We start from the raw sequence: 13,615 nt of genomic DNA on the forward strand, positions 1-13,615 counted from the left end.
CCACTGGAGACCCTCACCGAGCCATATGCTGGCTAGTTTCTGGAGAAAAGACTGAGGTGAGAGAGTGAAACAGGTGTGTGTATGTGTGTGTTGGAAGGAATGTCAGGTACTGTAATTAGCCCTGCAATAATTAACGACCCCCCAGTTTATTCAGATTTTCCTCTGGATCCAACCCAAAGCTACAGTATATCCCTGCTTTAAAAAAACTGAGAGATAGTCTAATCAAAAGATGTTTTATTAAGATACAAAATAAAAATAATTAATACATAATTAACCCCAACAGTTTAAAAAAAAAAAGCCTTCCACACATGGCAACTATTAAAAACATGAAACGTGTTTAAAGGTGAAATCTGCAATACAAATCCAATACACGTTTTAAAGTGTTTTTATGTTTTTTTTAAGTTCCTCGTGGTCTGTTTTCAACAAAACAATTCAGTGTTGTACAGAGCAGTGAGAGTGAGAGGAACAACATTTGTGGACCATGCTAACTATTTAAAAAAGGTAAAGGCCAGTTCATGCACACAAGGATACGTGTGACTTTAGTTTCTACATCCAACAAACTTCGCAAGGGTCTGTGTGATACCATGTATCTACGTCTGCATGTAGCCAAACAATGTTACCAGTGACACTACAAACGTGTCAGTTGCACATGCAGAACAAAAAAAAGATTACTTCATTTCAAAAACTGGCTTATATACAACCAAACTTGTTCTCACCGCTGGGTGGACTGTCTGTGGCATACACATACATATACATATGTGCTGTGTGCTGCACACATCCACCCTGCTTTTCTGTTCTTGTAAGTACTTATTTGATACTCTACGGTACATGTTTATATACACGTACGTATACATGTACTGTCTTTGGTGATTTTTGTATAACTGAATGGTGAATGGCAATACACACTTTAACTTAAGCACCGTAACTTCAGCACTTCAAACTCTAGTACTTCAACTCCAGCACTTATAATCATGCACTTTGCATTATTGATTGATTTTATTGTATTTGTGAGTTGTTGTTTTTTAGTCTATGACCCACCAAGGGACAACAGATGCAAACCGGTATGTCTGCTAACTCTTGCACATTTACAATATATTTATTTAGGTTTGTACATTAATGTGCACTGTGACCTTTAAAATAAATAAAAGAAAAAAAAAAATGGTTGTAACCCAATATTAGTTTGTCTGAGGCAGGTCCACTTTTTTCTCAAACGCTTGCTCAAGGTGGCGTGGTTAGCCATGACCGTGTGACTTCAGATAATGGAGTGGAAGAATCAGCAACTACACAACACTTTCTGCACTCTGACTCATTTCATTTGTAGTGCCATCTTGTTGTACAAAATATTGAGTTTAACCACAATCCCAAAACTCTGATTCACCATAAACTCATGTATGAAATATTCAAACGTAGCACCAACACAGTTATATGAGACAAATACTCACCAAAAGCAGCCTTAAACTGACCAAGTGCGTCCCACATACTACACAGCTGTACTCCAATATCAATACTAATGTTTGTTTGTCTCTCAATGTTCTCTGCTTTCTAATTCTTTTTTTTTTTTTACAGTTTCTCCCTTGTTTCCTGCTATTGCAGCTCATCTCCTCTCCTTATTCCTCTATCCACTTCCTTCCAAACGTGGTTTTCCACTACAGGAGCTGGTGGGTCATTTTATGGTGACCCAACCCGTTGTGCATGTTCCAAATGCTGGAATTGCCACCGTCGAACGTCTTTCACCAACAGCAGCATAACATGCACCATGGAGGCTACCATAACAGACCTCTACTGTTCCATTTCCTACATCTTTATAGAACCAGAGTTACGTCCAGTAACGACTATTTGTCGTTGTTTTGGTGCACCCTGAGGTAATGTTGCATTCAAAGTCGTTGCATCCTACATCTCAATCCAAACACAAAGACGGAAAGGGCAGATTATGCGGCACGTTTACACCACCTCATGCCTGCAGTGGAAAGCTACAACAACTTTCTCTTCTTCTGTCCTAAATTCTCATCCCTCCTGTCTTCAATTATGTATTTACTCATCCTTTGTTTTGTTTTGTTTTTTATCTCCACACAAGTCTTTTACTTTCAGTTCTGTTGTTTGTCTTTTTCTCAATCCTCGTTTACAGCCCATCTCATTGTCTTTCTCACCTCTATTTAATTTCTGCAGTGTTACTAGTTTGTTGCTCTCTTTTCACTCATCCCCTCCCTGTTCTTCTCTTCTGTTTCATTTCCATCTCTGCCTGCCTCCCAGCCATTTTTCCTTCCCCAATTCTATCTTGCCTTCCATAACAGCGTCATTAGCATTTTCTAAGCGAGCGGGCTAAATTGAAAATGCTATACGAGTTTGTTTCTGTGGTAATTAGCAGTAACGAGGAACACAGGAAGTTAATGGAAATGACTTGCCTCGTTAAGAGGCAACTTCCTGTAGTACTGATTGAAGTTCCCATTTTCAACAAACAAGTCGAACACACAAGACACAGGACCCTGGGGGTATGAGGAGCAGGGCGCTGTGTGTTTGTGTACAGTATGGAATATAGTTCTCTACGTCTGAATTGTGTGTGTATCTTTGATTCACTGTGTCCTTGTGTGTGTGTGTATGTGTGTGTGTGTGTGTTGGGCTGTATAATAGGCCTAACCAAAAATAGGCAGAAAATAAACATCTGTGAATAAAAAACATAATAATAATGTTTTGGGTATATTTATGCTGATGTGTGTCATTGTTGCTATACTTGTAAAAACAGGTGAGTGAAATCCTGGAAGTAAAATAAGTATTTCAGATGGCCTGCTCTTGAGGAAAGAAGCTTATTAAACTCTGTAACATGTGAGATCGCACCTGTCAGCTAACAGCTAGCTGGCTGCCGTTGTGCACGCTCTCACAGCACCTCATCATGCAGGAGTGGGACTGAGCCCAAAAACCATTCATTGCTGTGTGTGTGGACAACTACATTTCTTATCAAAAATAGTCCAGGCTAGATAAAAGTTTACCAGTGTGAAGGCCTTGAATGGCTCAGAAACTGTGGGTGGTGAAAAGAAATGAATAATGATTTTCCCGCTGCTACAGCAGAGATGCTCAGCTCTGCAGAAGCAGCTGCGATCACACTGGGCACTTCCCAGTGATCGTCTGGATGTGTGAATCTGTATGCTCAATCAACTTTTTCCTGGAAAATAAAAGTCACTGTTTTATCTTTGGTCTCTGTAGAACAAAAGAAAATCAAAAACAGACAGAAAACTTTTGACTTTGAATAGATTCAAACCGAAGTGACTTGTCTGTCATGTTGTCAGATATTTCCCTAAGAGTCTCTACATTTCCACTCCAAAGACAAGCACACCGGTGTTCCAAAATGTTACTGATATCGAAAATGGTGACGTAAAATGACAGCGGGTAATAATAACAGTATGCCACTATTATTTCTCCATCTCATCTGGTGTTGGTGCAGTGGTGCCAGGATAATTATCTTACCCTACAACAAAAAAAAAAAAAAGCCTCTTCAATGCCGCTTTGTCAGTAATCAAAGAGGTGATAATGGGTGAGCCTGTCTGTCATCTTTTCAATCACTCCTTGTCAACTTGGAACAATTACACAGACACAGGAGACTGTACACAACTTAAGAGGTATACAAATATCTCCATCTTTCATAAGAGCCTCCAAAATATGCGAGAATCTGAGCGCCCATGCGCTGGAATAGATTCCTTTTATTCAACAGATGCCTTCAAACCATTCCAATTGTTTTTTTTATTTTTTTTGTGCTCAAGCAGATCTAATGTCTCATTTTTTAATGTGTGCCAGTGGCAGTTTCCAAATACAACATCCAGATAACAGTGTAGCTTACTTCTTTTAATTTAATTTGAAAATTAGTTTGCTCTTTTGAAAGATGAAATGCCTTCTGAACAGGCAGGATGAAAGTTTTTTCTTTCTTTCTTTCCTGTCATTGCGTTACAGCTGCCTTCATTATGCTCACAGTGATATTCTCCATTTAAAACTATCCACACACACCAAGAAGTCATGCTAGGTGGAGGATGATGGAAGTTTCAGCACCCACACATTGGTTTGGAGTCATGGAGGAGTTACACAATGATTGGAAGTCAACAGAGTGTCTGCACAAATGTATCATTAATTTCATGTGTGTCTGTAGAACTGTCAAGACAACACCGAGGGTGATCAGTGTGAACGCTGCGCTCCGGGATTCTACGGTGTGGTCCGAGGTTCTGTTGATGACTGTAAACCCTGCGCCTGCCCCCTGACCAACCCCGAGAATAAGTACGTTTTCTTTTTGCGCTGTATTTTTTGGTGGTAGCCTAATGCATTGATAATTTGTCATGTGTGTATGTCATTCTCTTTAGATTTTTACATTTCTTTTTTTTTTTTCTCAGCATTTTTTCTCGTGTCGACCGTATTTTTAAGTAACTTCTGTGGAAACTTTCTTTCTGTGTCTAGTTTCAGCCCCACCTGTGTATCAGAGGGTTTTGATGACTACCGTTGCACCGCTTGCCCAGAGGGATATGAGGGCAAATACTGTGAGAGGTCAGACACAGACAGAAAACCACAATCTCCCCATCATTTTCAACAACAGGATTCTCTTGGAAGTCATGAAATATAATAGAAGCCACACAATTAATCTGATGTACATGAGTTTTGGACAGATTACTTTCAATGACATTACTTTACAATGGGGTCCAAAAGTTTGAAACTGCGAGTGAAGATAATTCTGTTTTATATTTGTTTCAAATTTAACACAAACCTTCCCATTACAAGTGATTTTATAATATTCTACAAAGTGTTGATTTGGATTTAATGACACCATACACTCAAGGTTTGCATGAAACCATTTTGATGTGATCTGAGACTTCAGCACCATTCGAGAGGCTATGATGTAGTAAAATGTTACATTTGTGCAGTGGCGATACTATTTATCTCTCTCTTAACATCACCCCCTCTGTAGGTGTGCCACTGGTTACCATGGTAACCCAAGGATGCCAGGCGGCCGCTGTGAGGAATGTAAGTGTTCCTTGTGGGGAGCGCTGCCCGGACCATGTGACCCTGTCACGGGCCAGTGCCGCTGCAGGGTTGGGACATCAGGGATGCTGTGTGACCAGTGCATGGACAGGCATGTGTGTGGAGCATCTGGGATCATCTGTAAGACTAACACAAGGCTTTTGTTTATTGTTGTGTTTTTTGCTCCTTTTGTTTTCCTTTCTCTTTTTGTTTCAGTGTTTGATTTATTTTCATCATGGGTGAAAAATAAGGTACAGAGCCTACAATTACAAAGGAAATCATAAGAAAATAGGAAAGTTTAAGTTTTACCTGATATGTGGGTGGAATTATGAGACCCTTACCGAAAATATTTAAAATTAACTTCATGAACCCTTCAGACGTCCTCTCTGTCTGTTTCTTCTATGTTCTTCTACTCTATTCTCTCTGGTGGCTCCCCACCCTGCACTGTCACCTGATGTTGTGATTTTTACCTTATTTTGGTGATGAAATGCAAATGAGCAGTCAGAGCCCTTTTCTCTCGTTGCCATGGGAGACAGGAGATCGTGGCAGAAGTCAGATTCAAGTCATTTAGAAAATAATTTCAATGTCATTTGGAGCTAATTTAAACTTAATATGACCATAATGGCAGGGCCAATTTGGTGCCATTAGCATGTCTAGAGGTAAGTGTATGTGCGCAAGTGAGAACGTAGAAGAAAAGGTTGTAAGACAGAGGCTGATGTGAAATTGCTCTCAGGTCAGTGAGGAAATTGCTTGCTTAGGTCTTTATGTGTTCAGACACAAAGCGTGTGTTCAGAAATTGGCAGTGCGCTGCACTGCACCCTGACACCACACCACTCGCCTCTGCGTCCAGACTGTAATCGCAAGTCCTGATGGTTTACACAGAGGGGAGCGATCAGACTGCTGTGCACTTGTTGAAAAGTGATTGCACTTTGCGTTTTGCCTGTGCTCTGGCCTTTTTCCGATTCTATTAGACATAACCAAGCACTTTGGGACTTGACAGTCTTGAGTAATGGAAATGCAGGCAGCCTTTACAAACGCAGGAAAACATAATTAGCATAGAAATGCGTCTAAATTATAATGATGTCATGGGTTGCATTTTTAAATGTTCACACCCACATCCACATGTGACCTAATGCTTAACAATAAACTGTTAACGTCAAGGGGAAATGCACAGCAAGCAACATGACCTCAGGTACAGCTAAATACATCTACATAAGAAAATTCAATGAGCAAATTGTGTTTAATAAGGATTTATTGTTGGTTTCTAGTTTGTTAATTCAATTTAATAACATTTTAAACACAGAAGACAAAGTTCAAATAAAGCCCAATTTCATCAAAAGTCAGATCAATAGAACTACCATTTACCGCCTGACCTTACCACGTAGCTATGGTATGGCGAAATATTATTTAACCAATGACTGATAGGAGTCATTGAAATGTGTTTCCTATATCCAACTAAACGTCGGATTTAATGATGGTGATCCAATGCATTTCACCACTAAACTGAGCCTGAGCCCTTCCGGCAAATCCTCTGGTGTTTTGATGGCTACTGTTGGATTGTTTGGCTTTTAGCTTTTACATATATTTATTTATTTTTTTACGAAATATGATCTTTTACCAAAGAAAGACCATTGGAAATTCTATGGTCACAATTTCCATTTTTTTATTTGTTTTTTTTATAGTAATGTTTGTAATGATCAAAATGTTACCTGTGCAGATATGAACAAAGTTACTTTGTTGAATTTAAGCTAGTCTGACTGGCCAGATGTAGACTGTGGCTTCAGGCCGACCACTGGCCGTTTATGTCTCCTCCCCTTCAGCTATCTGTGTGGAACATTTTTAAAATCCCCTTCACTGTGAGAGACAGCCTCTAAGCCGCAGCCTACACGGAAAGGGTAGGTTCAGATGAAAATTCAAATTGTTCAGTACGGCAGGTCTGCTTGATTCCTTCACGTAATGGTTGTAAATACATATAAATATGTTGTATATTCACATCATTTGTCGTCTAGCAGGGATGTTATTGCATGTTGATCCACTGGTTAAGCAATAGTGAAGGGTTATGCTGCATCCTAGAATTAGTGCCACCCAACAAGATTGTGATAGCATGAAGAAATATAAACAATCAATTTGTTTCCCCCTATAAACAAGTCATACTGAGGTGCAGCAGACCATTCTCCAGTGCTGACACAATGCTGTGGAGATAGCTCTGCCTACATGAGACTAAATGTACGCCTAGTATGCAGCCACATTATCTCAGCAAAGATTCTTCTCCAAGCAACTTCAAGCTCGCCAAACATACACCAATTTGTGCAAACTGCTCAGATGTGGAGACACTGTGGTTTGTCTTGCCAACTATTGCAAGAGACAGGTGCAGACAGTGATCCAAGTGAGGCTTTTGGTAAAACATCACAGCTCGTTCCAGTGTAGTACAAGATATTTTCACACAATGTGGAAGTTAGTGAATGCAATCTTCCACCGGTGAATGCTGTGGATTTGACAAGCAGCTATTTATTCTCACATGCAATACACTTACTGTGAGCGTATATGTGTTTGTGTCTATGCATGGCACTGCATGAATGCTTTGGTTTATTTGTGTGTTCTGGTTTTGTCAGAGATTGATAGAGTAGAAACAGCTTTTATTTTATTTAATTTATCTTTGATTTCCCTTGTCAGAAATTTTAATTTGTGCAATAAATCAGCCTCTGGCTACAGAAGGGAAAAGAAGTTCAAAACACACACACACACACACACACACACACACAAAAATGCGTAAACGTGTGTCTTAGTGAATTCCCTGGTGTGTGTGCATGCCAGTGTGTGTGTTTTTAGCCTGCAGTGTGTGCTCATAATAGGTGCTTTTGCCTCTCTGTGCTGAATTTCATGCATCGGCGGGCCTGTCTCTCTGATGCCAGCACTACTTAAACACAAAAACACAAACAGTCACCATGGTCACATACTGATGTTTATGACCTCACACATAAAGCACACAAACACACATTCAGTGTTATAAATACACTTACATGACTTTTTTCTCAAGATGTCTCAAATTGTTCACGTATGCACATGAAAAAAAGTCACAAAGACACCAGCACAAAACCTTGTTGACTGTCTGTAAATCCATAGACTGTATATAAAAGATGGACGTACTGACAGTAATGTCACCCGGTGGTATTGGGACTAACAGTTTGAAGCCTTGAGTTTGGACTTTGCCCAACTGAGAATTCAGGGACAACACACATGCAGATGGGGTAGTGATCACAAGGTAAAACAAGGCTCTAAAACAAGGCCTGCTTTATTATTTTTTTTACTCTAAATGGGTCCATAATTAGAAAAAAAAAACATGCTGTATTTCAAAGTCGTAAAGCTAGCAATTGAGACCATAACCTCATTAGGACAATGTTTATTGAGGTAACAGTTGTGAGAAGTACAGTCATTTTCTAATAGTCTTCTATGCTATTTGACCTCCTTTTGCAACCAGAGGAGTCGCCCCCTACTGGCTGCTAGACAGACTGCAGGTTTCAGACACTTCGACATTGGCCTCACTTTTCAGACCTGTAGGCTACTTCCATTTTTTATACTGGGGTATTTTGAAAAGTTCTCACCCTCTCCTGGAAACAAGAGGCGGAACTCCCATTTTGTGAGCGTAACTGTTTTCTATAAAGCCTTATATTACTAGCTACAAAAATTCAAATGTTTAATGCAATCAAAGGAAAGCTTTGAGCTGGCTGCTGTTGCTTCAGGACAATGGACAGCACAGGTGGCAGACGCAGCCAAACGTGTCTTTGAACTGTTTCCCCACACACAACCAACTCGGCATTGTCTGACTTCTCTCTTCCAAATTGAAATCCCACTTGTTAGCCATTTTCAGAGTAATGGTGAAGTCATTTAAGCTGTTGAGAAGTATTTGGAGGCTCAAGATGTGACCTTCTTTTGGAAGGGACAGCCAAGATTGGACATTGGTGGACCAAGTGTGTTAAAGTCAAAGAAGACGATGTTGAAAAATAATGAAAGAAAAATCTTTCGCCTATGAAATTTTCTAGTGAGACGGAGAACTTTTTGATGTACCGTCGAATACAGTCTATGTGTAAACCAGATTTGACTGGCCTCATTCCACACTGCCTGATATCTGTGTGTTTTATCTCTTTCTCTAGCCTGTGATGATGAGTGCTCGGGTTTGTTGATCAGTGATATGGATCGCCTGTATCGGATCATCACTGATGTCACTCTGACCACGCCCCTCCCACCACCTTATAAGGTGTTGTACCGCTTTGAGAACATGACGGAGGAACTCAAGGTAAAAAAAAAAAAAAAAACCTTCATCAGTGATGTTGGAAAAGATGTTTTCAATTGTTAACTCGTGCCCGCAATGTAGCTGGTGTGGTTACTTTCAGTTAACTTAAAGTTCCCCTGAAACGGCTAACAGAGTGTTTTTGTTTGCGCATATTCTTTAAAGTGGGGTTGTATGTAACCCCTCACATTTCTGCAAGCATTTTATTATATGTTTTCATGGGACAACACTGAAGAAATGACACGTTGCTACAATTTTAAGTAGTCAGTGTACACACTTTTGTGACACACTATACATACTGTATAAATAGTTACTGTTGCCTACAGTAAATTGTGGTCAGTCTTCAAAGCTACCAGACTCCACTGATCATTTTCACCTCAAGAACAGAGAGCTTGATGGTCCATCATTGTTTGGCTTTGGTGTTTTGGGTTGAATTCAAACAAAAAATTCAAAGTAGTTGTTTATTGGGTGCAACAAAAAGTATATAAAAAAGTATACTTCCTCAAGTGCTTGAGCATTTTTTAAAAAAATCATTTTTTAAGTAATGAATGAATTTTATATGTCTACCATTGTAGGGTCAGTCACTTTGCATGGGTGACATATAGTGTAAGACATATATCAAAACACTTTAACACCAAGTTTGATGTCATGGGAACTTTAAGATTACTTTGTCTTAAATTGTTTCTCTAGATTTTACTAAACCTGCAACCTTATTTACTCTTGCATATGTTGCTTGATCTCACATCCACATATGCAATCGAGTGAAAAAAGTTTAATTCAAAATTCTGAGTTACTTTTGAAACAATTGGTTATTAATGGTAGACCGAACTAGACAAAAGCAGCTTTTTCATTTCCAGGAGCTAACTGTGGCTGTCACTGAAATACGCACTTAGTCACATACATGACATTGTGCTGGATGACTAAAGCTGTTTGAAAACACTTCAGAGAAATCATAAATCTCACCCGTGTGATGTTTGCCCTCGTAAATGCTGTAATGGTAAATGACCTGTCACTCTTGCACCTGAACCACAGCCACCATAGTGCAAAAATACATTTTACAAATGTAAAAAAAACCTTAAAACCCCTGCGTCATCCATCCTGTGTTACTGAAATGTGTGGTTGTCTGACGAGACAACACAGTCTTCATTCACTTAACCTGCCTAATAGTGGTCATTGATGTTTCTTAGTGAGCATGACTTCTTAGTGTCTCAAAAGTCTCACCATTGTCTCAATAAACTGGACAAGAAGTAAGAACTAATTGGAGTTCATATATTTATCACATATAAATTGTTACTACATTCTTAACTGTGGCACAAATTGCATTTTAACACATATGTTATGCTAGTTAATGCTTTCTGTCTGTCTGCCTTGCCTCTTGCCCTCGCTTGCTCATCCTCTTCTTTTCAGCTCTACAGCATAGAGCCAGGCAGTTCAAAAGCCTAGCCCTGGGCCAAAATGTGTCAGACATTTCTTGCTGTAATTCCTTCATCTCTCTGTTTCTCTATTGCAGCACATGCTGTCGCCTCAAAAAGCTCCGGAGAGATTACTGCAACTGGCTGATTCCAACCTAGGATCACTGGTTGTCGAGATGGACCAACTACACAGCAGGGTAAAAGCCCTTTTGTTGTTCTTTCAACCTTTCTTTAGTCTTTGTCATTGTCTGCCTTCCTTTCTCTCTTAATCTCTCTTCCGCTGTCTTTCTCTGTCTGCACCGTTCAAATCAACAGTTTCACGCAGCAAAAACACAGGTCGACTTTTATCGGGCCTGTTTGGTGTCTAGAATGAAAACGTTAAGACATGACAAATAATATAATATTCAAAATCTACTACCTACATTGTTTATATCCACGTTCCCTTTGTTTGTACAATGTTATTTGTCCAAAGTCCTTATCATGTCAGTTGATATTGTTCTGTAATAATGCAAATTTCCAATAGAAAAAGTCACAAACGTATTATTGTGCAGTGCTTTTACACCTCTGGAGCTCTGAAGGGCTTTCCCTGGTAGCTAACACAGCGTTAAAGGTGGTATTGTGTAAAAAAAATAATATTTAATTTGAAGTAGTCACTTTGTGTAGGAATGCAAAGCTCCCAGCACTCATGCCTCATTTGAAATCCTGGAAGTCCTGTGCGGAAGTTGGTCCAGCACTATCTACGACACACACTAGATCTTCTCAACTGTCTCAAAACAGCACCTGTCAACTTGACTGTCATTTTATGGAAAAGTAAAAAGTCACAGTTAGCCAAATCTCTCTAACAGGGCGGGTTGGGAGTGATAATTGTGTTGGTTCGTTTGTGTCTAATGACCTCCAGATTTTAAAGTAGAACTCAAATTTGACAGTCTGACCGTGGAGGACAACCATTGTCTTGATCCGCTCCTGATGCGCCTTCGGCCTTGAGAATTGTGGGCTCTTCCATTTTGAAAACTGCTGTTTGTTCTCTCTTCTCCCTAAACTTGTAACCAGGGATGATCCTCACTGGGGATAGGCCTGGCCGATTGCCGTGGCTGATATTTGGCAATTTTCTGATTATCGGTATTGATAAATTATTGACCAACTATTGATAAATTAAATGCACTACTTCAGGTCTGATGCAACCTCCTCTCTCTGTTTCTAGTCATTCTGTCGTTCCAGAAACGTCTCTGAAGGACAGAATGCGAAACTGAGCAAGAAACACAAATAGTTGCCACAAACCAGGAAATTAGATACTTTCCCCGTGGCTAAGGCTATGCTAATGGATAGCTGCTAAGGTAGAAGGGATCCACAGATTACCCTGAAACACAGTATGGAAGCATATAATTAATATTGCTTTAAGGTACGGACCTTAGTGAGTAAAAAAAAGTTAAATATTAAGTAACTAGACGTAACTGCAGGAGACAAACTGATCAATCTTAGTTGATCCCACATAAACAGAGAAGAGTATCCTAATTTAAGTAATAGTCACCCTTACTCATGAAGAAACCTAGTTATAAATGACAGATACATACTGTTAAAGCATTACATTTAATGTATATCGGCTCCAAATATCAGTCATTGGCCTTTTCTGATTACCAATAATAAGTATCAGCGTCAGCCCTAAAAAAATCCATATGGGTTGATGCCAAATCCCCAACATGGAGGTGGGGTCGTCACTGTAACCAGAGATCCTTGCATCTTCAGCGTGGCGATGCTTCTGCAGGTTCATGGTGAAATCCCAAATGCAAAGTTGTTATTGGTCACATAAACGAGTGTAACACAGGTGCCAATGTTGATCACACAGAATCTTGTTGCACAAGAGTTACTGCTCACACCTGTGAAATGCACATGATTCTGCCATGTCCCAGTCATGCCCAATAGGAACAGACTCAACGCTTTGCACCTTATGGGCCTGTGTTGGAGTCCATTTGTGCTTAAAAATATTTAAAAAGAAGAATTTCATTAATTTTGCATCAAACAAGTTTAGATCATCTCTGTGTTTTATACAGAAGGCAAGATTCTGTGCACTCTTTGTCTTTTTGTACACTCAATGTTGTTTTTTTTACTTTAAAATCCATAGAGTCACAGGTGTGTGTAAGAGGAGTTAACGAAAATAGAAAAGCACATTCTAAGTGGAGGGGGCTCTACAGATGCCAAGTGGAGGCAAATAACACTCACATTCATGATGTCAAGCTACACCCTTTTAGGTAGTGAGGCCTTGACATTTGTTGACAGCAATACTATCCCCCACACCCCATCACACACACACACTCACACAGCAGCTAAAATAATATAGCAGGGTCTTGTCAAATCACAGTAATTACCTACACTCTCTTTCTCTGTGTGTGTGTGTGTGTGTGTGTGAGTTAAATTGAGTGTGGTAGGATGTGTTTTCGTGTCTGTCAAGAATTCATCCATCTCTTGTATTCCTGGTCCTTGGTGTGTGTATAAATGTGTAAGGTTGTGTTTTCTCTTCATGTCGGTAATTCATCCATCTTTGTGTTTGTTTGCACACAGTAATATTGATAGTGTTTATGTGTTGTGTATGCATTGCCATCATCATCTGTCATTTTTTTTCCCTCACATCTAAGGCCTCATCCTTCATTGTTTCCTTTTCCCTCCTTAGACAGAAGTCAATATGTTCACTTATTTAACACTTGCTTATTGTTTGTTTATTGTTCCATAATGTATGTGCTCGTGCGTATAGGCCACGAAGGTGTCTGCTGATGGAGAACAGGTTGAGGATGATGCTGACAGGATTCATAAACGAGCTGAGGACCTGGAGCAGTTCATCAGGGATACACTGCTGGGAGCTAAAGGTAGCCCAAATAAACACCACCTCTCCTCCGTTAGCTGCCTCCATATCCTGCCAACTGATATTTCT

At 39.7% G+C, this 13,615-nt stretch overlaps 1 protein-coding gene across 10 annotated transcripts in view; it reads left to right on the plus strand.

Moving 5' to 3' along the window:
* lama2 (laminin, alpha 2) overlaps window positions 1-13,615 on the plus strand; it is a 225,864-nt gene that overhangs the window by 157,246 nt on the left and 55,003 nt on the right. For 6 of the 10 annotated variants that reach the window (XM_008284577.1, XM_008284594.1, XM_008284585.1 and 3 more), the window contains 6 exons: window positions 4,133-4,257; window positions 4,435-4,521; window positions 4,940-5,133; window positions 9,144-9,286; window positions 10,791-10,889; window positions 13,439-13,550. In XM_008284577.1, coding sequence (XP_008282799.1) covers window positions 4,133-4,257; window positions 4,435-4,521; window positions 4,940-5,133; window positions 9,144-9,286; window positions 10,791-10,889; window positions 13,439-13,550 — 760 coding nt within the window. The remainder of the gene's footprint in view (window positions 1-4,132; window positions 4,258-4,434; window positions 4,522-4,939; window positions 5,134-9,143; window positions 9,287-10,790; window positions 10,890-13,438; window positions 13,551-13,615) is intronic. The other 4 variants (XM_008284603.1, XM_008284614.1, XM_008284630.1 and 1 more) reach the window with 1 other exon arrangement.

The sequence above is a fragment of the Stegastes partitus genome, unplaced genomic scaffold (genome assembly GCF_000690725.1).
Source record: "Stegastes partitus isolate 25-593 unplaced genomic scaffold, Stegastes_partitus-1.0.2 Scaffold9, whole genome shotgun sequence".
In the NCBI taxonomy this organism is placed as follows: Eukaryota; Metazoa; Chordata; class Actinopteri; family Pomacentridae; genus Stegastes; species Stegastes partitus.